Source organism: Crotalus tigris, unplaced genomic scaffold (genome assembly GCF_016545835.1).
Source record: "Crotalus tigris isolate CLP2741 ecotype Arizona unplaced genomic scaffold, ASM1654583v1 scf7180000023606.2106662, whole genome shotgun sequence".
Classification (NCBI taxonomy): Eukaryota; Metazoa; Chordata; class Lepidosauria; order Squamata; family Viperidae; genus Crotalus; species Crotalus tigris.
This window is the reverse complement of record NW_024100074.1, coordinates 1,180,079-1,194,462: the sequence shown is the minus strand read 5'-3', so window position 1 is coordinate 1,194,462 and position 14,384 is coordinate 1,180,079. Positions and strand designations below refer to the sequence as shown.

The 14,384-nt window shown below is 38.7% G+C and overlaps 1 protein-coding gene across 12 annotated transcripts in view; it reads right to left on the bottom strand.

Moving 5' to 3' along the window:
• Positions 1-14,384, bottom strand: part of JADE3 (jade family PHD finger 3) — a 166,947-nt gene that overhangs the window by 129,120 nt on the left and 23,443 nt on the right. For 11 of the 12 annotated variants that reach the window (XR_005553740.1, XR_005553741.1, XR_005553739.1 and 8 more), the window contains exon 2: positions 693-752. The exons of the other annotated variant lie outside the window; for it this stretch is intronic. Coding sequence is in view for 8 of the 11 variants with exons in the window: in XM_039319636.1 (XP_039175570.1) it covers positions 693-741 (49 nt within the window). In the remaining 3 variants the exon portion in view is untranslated. The remainder of the gene's footprint in view (positions 1-692; positions 753-14,384) is intronic. 12 annotated transcript variants of the gene reach the window in all.

Sequence of the window (14,384 nt, the reverse complement as noted above, 5' to 3'; positions counted from 1 at the left end):
AGTATCATTTAAAAAAGAAGGAATGCAAGAATGCCAGATGATTTCTAAAACAACAAGTCCCGCATGTTGTATGAATTTTAGCAGCTGATGTTTGGGAATGTTCAGCATCTTTTCCAACAGCTGTGCCACTGCAGCCATAATAGCAAAATGACAAAAAGTGGAACAAAAGATCTACTCTCTCTGCTTTAAAAGAGAAGCTGATCAATTGCTTACACACTTAAAGAACTAGTAGCACTATAAAGTGCCAATTGGAATCTAAACTGGTATTTAACTTTTATTTATAGTCATTTTAAATTTTGAAAAAAAAATTCTACAAATTATATATAACCAAGCATTTCCACATATAGAAGTGAGTAAACCAGCAAATCTCATTTGGAAAATAGAAGCTTCAGGATTACATACTAGAATACATGCAACCTGTTAGAATTATGCAGTATTTTACATTCTAAACAAAGGCTTTGAAGAAACTGTATTTAACAGTTACATTTACCTTCTCTTTGTAATGTTTCTAATTTTGTTTTGATCTTCTTTGATATTACTAAATACCACAGTATACAAGAGGAAATGAAATCAAACAAGAAATGCAATTCTTTTTATAGCTGAAGAAAAAATATAACAGTTTGCCCTCAAACCAGAGAAAGAAACCACAGGAAAAGTTACAGATCAAAGGAAGATTAGATCACTTTATTTACTTTCATTGTCTGAACTGTCACTGCTGCTTAGATGCCTGTAGCGTTTCATCCTGACGCATCCTATAAAGAGTGAAAACAAACAGTTAGCAAAATTCTTCCTGCAAGGGAAATAAGTAGCTATATGCCTTAATTCTGCACCCAGAATTAGTTTTGCTGGGCAATAAAATACAAGGATATCTTATTTGTTTATCACATGTATAAAACTGCTTAATTACAAAGTAATTACTCAATGTCTTCAGGAAACCCCAGGTTTTAAGGTTCCATTTGAATGAAACCAGGATAGTGGTAATGCAGATCTCAGGCCGGGGGGAGGGGGGCAGAGCTGCTTGTTCTAGAGTCCAGGTGCAACAACAGATAAGTTTGCTTTCTAGATCACAAGAGGTAACATTGTTTACAGAACACTGTCCAGGCAAACTGTATTAAAGCATCCACTTAAACAAACTGCATCAGTTAAAACAGGGATCCCCAACCTGTGGGCCACGGCCCACTATCGGGCTGCTGCCACTTGGCCAACGGGCCATGTGAAGGGATGGTCAGTGCATGAGCGCACACACTCACCCTCCCACAGTCGCACTAGCACCGCCCCGAGCGTCCCACCAGCACTAGTGCCGCCCCGAGCATCCCACCAGTACTAGTGCCACCCATAGCATCCCGCCAGCACTAGAGCCACCCCATTTGCAGCACTCATGCCCATGCAGCCCTGTATGCACATGCGTATGCACTCACATGCAGCCATTTGCATACGCACATGCAGTTGCGCATGGCCCTTTTGTGCACATGCACATAGCAGTGCCTGCATCCCTTTCCGGGCCGCCAAACCAAAAAGGTTGGAGACCTCTGAGTTAAAATACACATTAAGATAAACTAAATTCGCCCAGATCCCTGTTAATGACTAACAATTTTTAATTAGGTAGAAAAGCAGGAATTCAGACTATAAAATCACTAGGAATAAATTATCTATCTCTTTGTTCTATCTTTGGAAATATTCACCATTTAATCCACATTTCAATAATTCAGTAGTTATTTACTGCTTTCTCTTATTTAACTACCTGCATATAGGAGGATCTCTCCTCTTATTCCATGATGCTATTTTTTTATCAGAGTGTTTTCCAAAAGCTTTTTAAAAGCCCAAGCAAACAGACTTCATCAGTGTGCTTCATATTTCAAAAAATTCCAAGAAATTAGCATTATTTCTTAGCAGAAGCCATGTTAATTCTTCAATATTGGTATTTTTTTGCTATATGCCCATTAATTTTATAGGAAATAATAGTTTTATAATTTACTTTAAAGTGAGATTCAAGTCTATAAGTATCAGTAATTGTTTTTGTTTTTTTTTAATTAGTATTTCAATGGAAACATTATAGCTGTCTTATACATAGACAGATCTTAGGGTTATTATATACTTTCTGTTAAAAGATCAGTGGTACTTTTATTTTAAGAATTTAAGAATTCTCACATGATACCATGTGGTCTAGCATTTTTAAGTTCTTATCACCATTGCCACTCTTAATTCCTTGGATTTGCTTCTAGAAAATGTTCAGAAATTAGTATTTACTTCCTTCTCTTTATTTTTCTAATTATCCTTTACAGACCATAAATTCCTGTATCATCCAACAGCTGAGCAAGTTTTCTAGACAGCTACATGTTTGTGATGTATTTTAATTGTTCAGTCTTTGTGTTTTAAAAATTAAATTTAGATCTGTTCTTATCTGCATACAGCAGGGGTGGCAAACTCGATTTCATTGAGGGCCGCATCAGGGTTGTGGTTGACTTTGGGGGGCCAAGGTGGACATGGCCAAGGTGGGTGTGGCCAGCTCAACATCACCCGTGTCAGGGGCCGCCTATGGTGGCCTGGGTGGGGCTGGGGAGCCTTGCTGTCCCTCTTAGGCCGTGCAGAAGACCCCCAGAGATGCAGGCTGCCCAGAGCTCTGGGCAGTGGAGGGCTAGCACCCAGTCCAGCCTTTCCTCCTCCTCAAGGCTGCTGCTGATTGGCTCGCTCTCCTTGGCCAAGTTGCTCATGGTGTGTGTGTGAGGGCAAAAAGTCTGTATCAGAGGGGGGCCCACTCCCTCTCCCTGAGACGAGACCCGGCTTTGTAACCAAAGCATCCTCAGCGATAGGATGGGAGACCACCAGGAGAGGTCAGGAGGAGGGGACAAGAGAATGGCAAAAGGGCAGCAGGGCTGCTCGTGGCCAAGTGCTAAGGCAGGACTTCCCTCAGACCCTTCCTCCCTCTCATTATAATCTTCCTTCTTCTTTCTTTTCTTCCTTTCCTTTTTCTTCTTTTTCCTTCCCTCTTCATTCTCCTTTCCTTCTTCTTCCATCCCCTCTTTTCTTCCTTTTGTCTTTCCTCTTTCCCTTTCTCCTTTCCTGTCCCTTCTTAGATGTTCAAATGCAAAAGGGGAAACATTTCTTGATGCCTCCTTTTCTTGTGATCAAATACCAATTTTGCTAGTAGTCTGTGGCCACTTAAGATTGAGAGCAAACCAAGCTTAATTTATCCAATGCTTGCATTTAGTGGGGGCATCCACAGACAACAGTACAGCAAAACTGTCAAAATGGTGGCTGTCACAGTTGATCAGAGCTCTTCCATTTTTTATGTGCAACAGATTTAGAACAGAGGTAGCTTAGTTGCTTCTATTAATACATAATCTTTAAAAGGGCTCTCTTGTAGGGGCCCTGCCTTGGTCTAATTCAGACTGGAAATATAGCAAAGGAAAATATTTCCCTCCCACTCTGCTTTATCCTGTTTTCCCCACTGTAAATGGCTGTTTGCAACACACAAGGAGGGGATACTGTCCTAAGAGTTCACAATTCAAGAATACCAATGTTAACTTGGATTTCCAATAAAAGAAATAACAAAAGAAAACACAAAATTGCTTTCGCCTTTGAGTCCAAGTCTCAATGGATTCAGGATTGAAGCAGAACTGCGTGAACTGGGGCATCTCCAACCAAGTTGCCCTTCCTTCCTCCCTCCCTCCCTCCCTCCCTCTGTTCCTCCCTCCCTCCCTCTTTTCTCTCAACCTCCCTCCCTCCCTCCCTCCCTCCCTCCCTCCCTTCCTTCCTTCCAATATTAACTTGGATTTCCAATAAAGTCCTGTCTGTAACAAAAGAAAACACAAAATTGCTTTCACCTTTGAGTCCAAGTCTCAATGCATCCAGGATTGAAGCAGAACTGCGTGAACTGGGGCATCTCCAACCAAGTTGCCCTTCCTTCCTCCCTCCCTCCCTCCCCCTCTCTCCCTCCCTCTGTTCCTTCCTCCCTCCCTCTTTTCCCTCTCAACCTCCCTTCCTCCCTCCCTCCGTTTCTTCCTTCCTTCCTTCCTCTGTTCCTTCCTTTTCCTTCTCATCTCTTTCCTTCCTTGACGCTCAGGAAAGGGTGATGGGAGGAAGAAAGATTGCCAATGCTGCCAGTGTCCATGCTGCCACCGGCTGTTGCTATCCCACGCAGGTGGGCGAGGCCAGTCCTGGTGAAAGGGAAGCCTTGTGGCTGCAAGGCTAGGTCAACAAGTGGGCCATGGAGTTGCTGGTGGGAGGGGGAATGACGCTGATCTACAACATGGTTGCGTCCATCAAAGCCAGAACGCACTCAGCCTTCAACCACTGAGGGGCTGCCCTGAGGCTTCTGCCCCGCCTCCCTGGGTGTGTGCACAGGAGACGACCAGTCCCGGCATCCTGGGTGAAGTCAGCCTGCGGGGCAAGACAGCCAGCAGGGATGCCGGACTCCGCCTGCTCACCGCCTCTTGCGCATATGCCAGGGGATGGGATGGGGGTGCCTGTCACTGGTTCCAGGGCTGCCCCATGGAACTAAGGCTGAGTAGATTCTGGCTTTGATGACTGGCACCAGGTTGTAGATCAGTACCCGGTCGGCCTGGGCCGGGCCGAGGCACCATGGGCTGGTCCTTCGCTGTTTCCAGAGCAGGTCCCCAGGCCAGGCCAGATCCGGCTTGCAAGCCTTGTGTTTGACATGTCTAGCATACAGTATGCTGATGATACTCAACTTTACATCTCCATCTTGGTGACCCAAGTGCCCTCTCACAGTGCTTGGAGGCTGTGGGGATCTGGATGAGTACAGATGTTCGGTTGAACCTGGTTCCAAGTGGCTTTGGATGCACAGGACTTTAACATCTTTAGTTCTGCATGGAATTGCACTGCCCTAGATAGACCTGGTATGCAACTTGGGGGTTCTCCTGGACTTATGACTCCTGTCAACAAGCAGGTGGAAGTCATGGCCAGAACAGCCTTTGTGAAACTTTGTGTTGTGCACCAGTTGTGGCCCTTCCTGGATCAGGAGTCCTTGTGCTCAAGCCCTGGTCATCACACACTTAGACTACTGCAATATGTTCTAGATGGGGATACCCTTGAAGAGTATTCAGAAGCTAAAGCTGGCGTAGAATGCAATAGTGCAGACAGTTCTTGGAGCCCCTAGGGTGGCCTGTGTTACTCCATTGTTTCACAAGCTATACGGGTTGCCAATTTGCTTCCGAATCCAATTCAAGGTGTTGGTTATCACCTTCAAAACACTTCATGACATGAATCCAGGTTATCTAAGGCTGGGCTTTTCAACCTTTCACAGATTGTACCACTTTTAGGACATGACAATATTCGAGTACCACCAGTGCTTAGCAAGATATCAAAAACTTGATGACTAAAAAAAAGGGGGTGGATTTTGGGCTTTACTGGTTAGATTCATTTGTTGTTATAGAAATGGCTAATTTATAATATTATGGAAAAGTAAAAAGTTGAGGTTCAATGTTAATGCTTCCTTCCTACTGCAACAGTGGAACTCAGAAGTCAATGCCTTTTCCTTTTCTTTTTCCCTTCACACATGTTGCTTGCAAAAGCTTCTCTCTTGCTCTCATTCACACACTTTGCTCACAAAAGCTTCTTTTTTTTTGTAAAAATTTTTATTTTCAATTTTACAATACATAACAATCTTACAAATACTTCAGATAAAAAATAAAACAAATTGATACACACCACATTCGGTCTTGCCCACCCATTTCCCCCCAAACCGCATCCCACCTCAAACCAACTTACTTCTTTCCCTCTTTTTCTTCACTCACCCCCTCTCCTCCTTCACCTCCAGCTACCTACTTACTTCTCACCTTCTTCTTCTCCCTTTTGATGCGGTCCAGGGGAAATGCTTGAGCAGTTCCTCTCTCAAAATTAAAACATTAATATTATATACAATAAGACTATTTCTACTTTATCTGAACTACTTAAACTTCAACCCATTCACCCCCCACCCCCCTCCCCCCACCCCGACTTCCCAGAGCAAAATACAGGATTATGCAAACATATTAAACATAATCTATTTAAGTTTACTAATTATACAATGAACAAAATCATAAAAACCCTTAACTCTCTTCAAACTTTAACATCGTAAGTTTATAAACAAAATCATTACTCATAGAATAAGTGAAACTTTGTAGTTCCATATTTCTTCTGAACATATTCCATCCATCTTCTCCATACGTTAAAATATCTCTCTTGTGAATAGTCCTTTAAATAAGCAGAAATTTTAGCCATTTCTGCAAAATTAGAAACCTTAAATACCCATTCTTCTAAAGAAGGCAGAGTATCCTTCTTCCAATATTGACCCACCAGTAATCTTGCTGCTGTTATTAAATTCAACATTAAAATAGTTTCTTTAACATTAAAATCCACAAAAATTCCCAAAAGAAACAGTTAGGGAGTAAACTTAATCTTCTTTTTAAAAACCTTTTGAATGTTTCACCAAATCATAATCCAGAAGGCTTTAATAACTTTACAAGTCCACCAAACATGAAAATAGGTTGCATCCAAGCAACCACATCTCCAACATTTAGGTTGCAGGTTCGGGTACATACAGGACAGCTTTTTAGGATCCAGATGCCATCTATAAAACATTTTATAAAAATTTTCCCTCAAATTCTGGGCCTGCGTAAATTTAACATTTCTAGTCCAAATTACCTCCCATAAGTCCAACGAGATCAGTTCTTGAATATTCTGGGCCCATTTAATCATACAATCTTTAACTAACTCTGTTTCTGAATCCAATTTTATTAACTCATTATAAATTCTTTTAATATGGGCACATTTCTGATCCTTGATCTGAATTACCAAATTTTCATCTACTAAAGTAATTCCCACTTTCTTATCCAAAGTCCATCTCTGCACGATTTGCAAATATTGAAACCACGATTGTAAAATGTTTTCTTGCCTTAACACATCAGAAGACTTTAATTGCCAATCAGTGCCCGACCAAATAAGTAACTCTTTATACGAAATGTTGTCAAAATTCACCCCCTTAGAAACCCCCTGGATTGCTTGTCCAGGGATCTCCCAAATAGGTATTTTATAATTTAACTTATAATATTTTTTCCAAACTCGAAGTAAAGCATATCTTAAAATATGTGACTTAAAGACCCAATCTACTTTCTTATCAAAAATTAAATATGCATGCCAACCATATAATAAATCCCACCCTTCAAGAACAAGAATATCTCTATTTGTTAAATTAAGCCAGTCACTTACTAAAGTTAAAGTGGCCGCATCATAATATAATTTCAAATTTGGTGCTTTAAGTCCACCTCTTTCTCCAGCATCTTGTAAAATCTTAAACTTTACCCTTGATTTCTTCCCGCCCCAAATAAATTTATTAATACCCTTCTGCCACTCATCCAAATTAACATCCTTCTTTAAAATGGGTATCATCTGAAACAAAAAAAGAAACTTTGGTAGAACATTCATTTTCACTACTGAAATTCTCCTCAATAACGATAGTTGTAGCTTTTGCCAATCATTTAAATCTTTTTGAACTTTAACCCATAAGTGTTCATAATTATTCTTATACAATTTTCCATTAGATGTTGTAATATAAACTCCTAAATACTTAACCTTATTAACTATTTCATAACCGGTTGTTTCAGCTTAAAATCTTTTCCCTTCCTAGACATATTTTTCAATAATATTTTAGTTTTATTCTTATTTACCTTAAAACCAGAGACCTGTCCATACTGTGCTAAAATTTCAACCAAATCTTTGACCGAATCTGTTGGATGGGATAATGTCACAACCAAATCATCAGCAAAAGCTCTCAGCCTATAATCAATCTTACTTATTTTTATTCCTTTTAATCTAGATGAGTCTCGAATTTTAATAAGTAAAATCTCCATTGTTAATACAAATAGCAAGGGGGATAAAGGACAACCCTGTCTTGTACCTTTTCCTATTTTAAATACGTCTGTTAATCCCCCATTAACTATAATTTGTGCTGATTGTTGTTGATAAATGGCCTTGAGAGCAGACAAGAATTTATCTCCAAAATTCATTTCCTCTACAACTTTCAATAGAAAATTCCAATCTAATTGATCAAAAGCTTTCTCAGTGTCTATAAATATTAAAGCAGCAGGGATTTGGTTGTTCTTATCCAAATACTCTATTAAATTAACAATTTGTCTTACATTGTTTTTCATATATCTCCCCATTATAAATCCAGATTGGTCAATATGAATCAATTGTTTCAAAACCTGCATTAATCTATTTGCCAGTATCTTTGCAAAAATCTTACAATCTGTATTTAAAAGAGATACAGGCCTATAATTTCTAGGTTGGGACAGATCCTGGTCATCCTTTGGAATTAATGATATGAAGGCCGTTCTCCAAGATGGAGGTAATTCTGCTCCAGATAAAATATCATTAAAAAGTACCTTTAATGGTTCTATCATTTCTTTAGATAACATCTTGTAATAAATCGCTGTTAACCCATCAGTACCTGGAGTCTTACCAACCTTCAATTGTTTAATTGCAAAAATAATCTCTTCAGAAGTAATTAAACCATTAATCCCATCACATTGATCACTCGTAAGTCTAGGAAAATGTGCTCCCTGTAAATATTTTTCTATATCTGAAGTTTGTATACTTTCACTAGCATATAATTTAGAATAAAAATCTAAAAAAGACTTTTTAATCAAATTTTGTTGGTAGACTTTTTTACCTTTATAAATTATTTTATCTATAATCCTTGATTTCTGTTTCTTACATAATTGATAAGCCAACCATCTACCAGGTTTATTTGCATTGCAAAATGTATTATGTCTCACGTACCTCAAATTAGTTGCCATTTGATCTGCTAATAACATATTAAATTTCTCCTTCAGCAAAGTAATAGAAACTTTTAACTTATTGTCCATTGGATTTGATATTAAAATATTTTCCTTACATTTAATCTCATCTTCAAGATCTGGGTCTGTTTACATCTGTGAGCATGGTTCATAGAAATCAAAACCCCTCTCATATATGCTTTACAAGAATCCCATACCATTGGCATCGAAGTACCCTTATTCATATTCCAAGCAAAAAATTTCTTTAAATAACCTTTACATCACTGTATATTCTCTTCATATCTAAATAAATTCTCATTCAACCTCCAAGACCTTCTAGTTCTTTCTTCCGATGAAATTTCCAACCATACCGGACTGTTGTCTGAAATTATTCTAGGAAATATCTTGATATTCTTCACCCTAGAAAGGAAATCACTAGTAACCAAGAAAAAATCAATTCTAGAATAAGATTGGTGTCTATCCGAAAAAAAAGTAAAGTCTTTTTCCTCAGTATTCCGTTCTCTCCAAATATCTCTAAGTTCCAAATCATCCTTTAAGTCAAAAAAAACTTTAGGAAGTCTTGCATGGTTAGAAACTTTAAAGGGACCCTTCTTATCTTTACTTGAGTCTAAAACACCATTCCAATCTCCCATCATAATAACTGACTTATAATCCAAAGAAGTTAATTTCTGGTGAATCAACTTATAAAAATATTTTTGTTGTTGATTGGGAGCATATAAACCAACAAGAGTTCTCTTATCATTTATTAGTAAATCAATAATAACATATCTTCCTTGTAAGTCAAAATCAATTAACTTCGGTGAAAGCTCCTTTCTCACATAGATAACTACTCCTTTTTTCTGCAAAGCAGGAGCTATAAAATGTATCCCCAGCCGGGGATTAAACAAATATTTTTGATCTTTAGAAATAATATGAGTCTCTTGTAAACAAATAATATCATTTCTGTGTTGTTTCAAATAATGAAAGTTTTTCTTTCTCTTCTGTGGTGAGTTAAGCCCATTAACATTCCAGGTTAGAAGCTTTGCCATCCTTGGCAGGATGAAGCCTTTGGAACAAAGCCTCTAGATTTACAGTCGATGATCTCTTTGGCCTTGCTCCTCCCACCGGCTCCGAAATAAACTGTGGTAAACTTCCATCATCTGCCTTTTGTTGTTGTTGCTATTGTTGTTGTCTTTCTCTACGTTTATAAGCAGCGCGTATAATTTTCTGTTCCCTTGGGTCTTCTGTTATTTGCAAATTCTGTTGCATAACTTCAACCAACAATTCTTCTCCCAAAGATGGCATTGAACCTACAGACAACTGTGCTTCTGTCTTGCTCTCATCTTTCTTTGATCTTGGAGATGGTGGTGGACTTGCTTTTAAAATAGTAACATAAAAATCTCTTGCTTTCGAAACTGTATTAAGACGGTATCGTGTACCAGCGTAAGTCACCACTATCCCCACAAGTATGTCCCATCTAAATTGAATTTGTCGCTTCTTAAGTTCTTCAGCCAAAAAAGCAAAGTCTTTTCTTTTTCTAAGAATTTTAGAAGGTATTTCCTTTAAAACTATCACATCCTGAGTTGCAATCTGAAATCTTTGTTTACAGAAGGCCTGTATAATTTCATTACGAAGTGATTTTCTCGCAAAATAGACCACCACATCTCTTGGTAATTTCCTCTATTTTGCAACCCACGAATTAACTCTAAAAATCTTTTCTATATCTTTCAACATTTCTTCGGGATCAATTTCCAAAATAGAGGCCAGTTCTACTGCAATTTCTTCTCTCAAATTCTCCTTAATATTTTCCTTCAGGCCCCTTATTCTCAAAGCATACTCCATTTCTCTGTATTGTGACATTATAATTTCATTCTGTGTGACATCCACATTTTCTTCTATTTTTTCAACTCTATCTTGTAATATTTCAACATTACCGACCACTTCATCCACCCTGTCGTCAATCTTTTCCACAAGGCCAGCAAGCCCTTGGAGTGCCAAAACAATATCTTTCCTGAGCTCATTACTTTCTTGAGCCAGAAGCTCTGCTGTTTTTTCTAGTGATTTTTCCAAAGTCTTATCTAAAGCATCTTGTAAATCCTGAAGTGTAAGTGCCTGAGGTGGGGGCGAAGGTGGAGAAGGTTTAGGTGTGGGTTGTTGTACAGTCTGAGTTACTGGAGAGACAGCTGAAGTTTTAGAAAGAGAAGAAAGTCCAGGATGTTTTGAAGCCATTTTAAAAAAAAGGGAGGGGTTTTTCCTCCCCTTCCCTTTTTCAAAAAATAGTAATATAAGAACAAAGGAGAAGAAAAAGCAATTCCCCCTTAAAAAAAAGGGAATAAGAATTTTTCCCCTTTAAAATGAACCAAGTTAACATTGTTAAAACTTTGTTGCCAGTTTAAAGATACTAAGTAAAAAATAGAAAGTGAAAGTTCTCAAACAAAGAAAGTGACAAAGAAGGAGGATTCCTCCGCCATATTTCTTCACTCCAATTAGAGTAGTAACAGGAGTAGATGTTAATTCAAACTGAGTTAGGTTTAAAGTAAAATCGTCAATTCTTCTCTTTCTGACCGCTCTGTCTGCTTTTGAGTTAACTTACTGTTCCCATCAGATAGCAGCAGTGGAGGCAGCGTCTAGCTTCGTTCTCTTCGGAGAACAAAGGCATCCAAGGAAACAGAGCAACACCCAGACTCCGAGGGAGCTCTCACTTCATCTCCCAGAAAAAAAAACTGGGAAAGTTGTGAGGCTCTACCTCTATCCAGACAAAAGCTCACCTCCCTCCCTTCGCCCGGGAGGAAAGTTTCAAGCCGCAAAACAGCTGATCGTCGCTGTTTTTGCCGGCTTTTACAATTTCCCGGGATGGGCAGCTGTTAAACAGCAGCCATCGGCACGGCGCAGCCACAGGAAGTCCTCACAAAAGCTTCTCTTGCTCATTCACACACATGTTGCTCGCAAAAGCTTCTCTCTTGCTCCATTCACTCACACATTATTAACCCACACTAAGATCCAGTTTATTATACTGCTTGAACTTGTGGGTTAACAATCCACAAGTAAAAGAAGAGATTCTAATTTACATAAAGATTCCATTACTCCTATTATCTGCAAGATATTGATACAAGAAAATCTTGGAGTATTGCTTATAATTTAATTAAACGTAAAGTTTAATCAAAATATTCCAGCTGTTTACACTAGTATTGAAAAATATATGATCAAATGATAGTAACAAAGATACTATTATACTGAAGCACTATCCTCACAAGAACCTCTGTCCATTTTGTGCCTGGTTAAAGGTCTCCCTCTATAATATTTTCTGGCAAACTCCAAATTCCAATACAACAGCAAGTATTAGTTACAACATGATGACTTGTTCGATGCCATTTCAACTTTACTGTCACAATATTTAGGTTGTTCCAAGCTCAGAATATTCCTATTAAAATTGGATCAACATTGGGATACACCTTAATAAGTAAACCACGCTCATTTTGAACTTTAAATATAGTTTTCATGATTGAAATGTTTTAAATATGCAAAAAACCATAAATAATATGCATAAAACCAAAGTCTACCAAGAAATGGAAAAAGGAATATAAACAACTAAAATGAAATGAAATGCTAATCATATTAATTGCAGCCATGCAGTTCATAAAATTAAGATCAGTTTGACACAGAATGATTTCTATAGATTGAGGAATGTCTATAGCAGAAAAAAAAGTTATTGGACAGTCTTTTCTAGCTATGAGCCTTCTAAATATATTGGACTGCAACTTTCATCAACATAAGTATAGATGTATTGAAACTGATCCATTAGTATTACTTTTAAACCTCTCTTCAATCTTTACATAAAACATATAATATAATGAACACGACATCTAAATGAATACAATCTACATTTATTAACAATTATCTATGGAACCAAAATATTATACTGGAATTGGCTCTCTATATTAGTGTCCCAATAACCTATGCTTAATATATTTCAGAATCAGAGATAAACTAAATATAAAAACAGCAACATTTCTAACAGTGATTTTAAAAAAAGATACACCATTTTTGCAACAAAATTCAGCAACTGGTTTCACTTCCAAAAGAATGCAATAAAAACATGAAGTGAACATTTCCAATGATTGCCATAAAGAAACTCCCAGACTTTCCTTTTTGATCATTTTCCATTTCACTTTTCTACAAAAAAGAGTTCTCACAGAACAACAATTTAAAAGTTACCATCAATAACATTTTTAGAATGTTCTAAGTTGCTTTAAAACAAAAAATAACTCAAAAATTTCTAATTGTACAAGTGAATTATTTCAGATTTGTATCCAGTGCCAATATGTAATTTGGTGCTATCTCAACAAGTTTGGAACACTACTAATTCCTTCCCTTTTCCAGTAAGTCTTTCTCTATTTTTAAAAATTTCTGGTAAACCAGAGCTGGTAGAGGAGCTGGCTTGTGTTCTCACAGATATTTTCAACCTCTCATGCAGCAGGCAGTGGTCCCATCGTGTTTTAAGACGGCCATCATCTTGCCAGTGCCAACAAAGTCCACAATTACAGGCCTCAATGATTACCGTCCGGTTGCACTGACATTCACCATCATGAAATGCTTTGAGAAGCTGATAAAGGACATTATTGTATCTAGCCTCCCGCCAGCATTTGACCCGCTTCAGTTTGCCTACCGACCAAATCGCTCTACAGAGGATGCTATTTCCTCCGTTCTTCATCTGAGCTTGAAACACTTAGAGGAAAGAAATACTCATGTGCGTTTGTTGTTTGTCGACTTCAGTTCAGCGTTTAACACAATCATTCCCCAGCATCTAGTAGACAAACTGGGCCTTTTAGGATTAAACACTCCTTTGTGCAACTGGATTCTTGATTTTCATACCAACAGGCCCCAATATGTGCGAGTTGGAACACATACCTCTAATACCATTTTCTTGAGCACAGGTTCTCCTCAGGGCTGCGTCTTAAGTCCGCTGTGTTCACCCTGTTGACCCATGACTGTTGTGCTAGGTTTGCCACCAACCATACTGTGAAGTTTGCAGATGATACCACAGTAGTGGGCCTTATTCAGGATGACAAGCTGGAAGCTTACCGCAAGGAAGTTGAGGGGCTGGTGAACTGGTGTAAGGAAAACAGCCTAGTTTTAAATACCGGTAAAACCAAAGAGATCATTGTTGATTTCAGAAAAGGCAGGCACAACCACACTTCTCTGTGCATTAATGATTCACCTGTGGAGATGGTTACCAGCATCAAATTCCTGGGTGTGCAGCTAACAAGTAGGCTGACTTGGTTGCTCAACAGTGAGAAACTGGCGAAGCGGACACAGCAGCGCCTGCATTTTGTGCGTCGCTTGAGAAAAGCACATCTTCCTTCCCCTGTCCTGACCACTTTCTACAGGGGAACGATCAAGAGCATCCTGTCATACAGCATCACAGTCTGGTTTGGAAACATCACCGCTTCAGACAGGAAGGCAGTGCAAAGAGTGGTGAGAATGGCCGAAAAGATCATTGGCAGTTCCTTCCCTCTCATCCAGGACATAGCACAGAAGCATTGCTTGAGCAGGATCCGCAAGATTGTCTGGGACATTACACATCCTCTTCACGACCTGTTTTCCTTG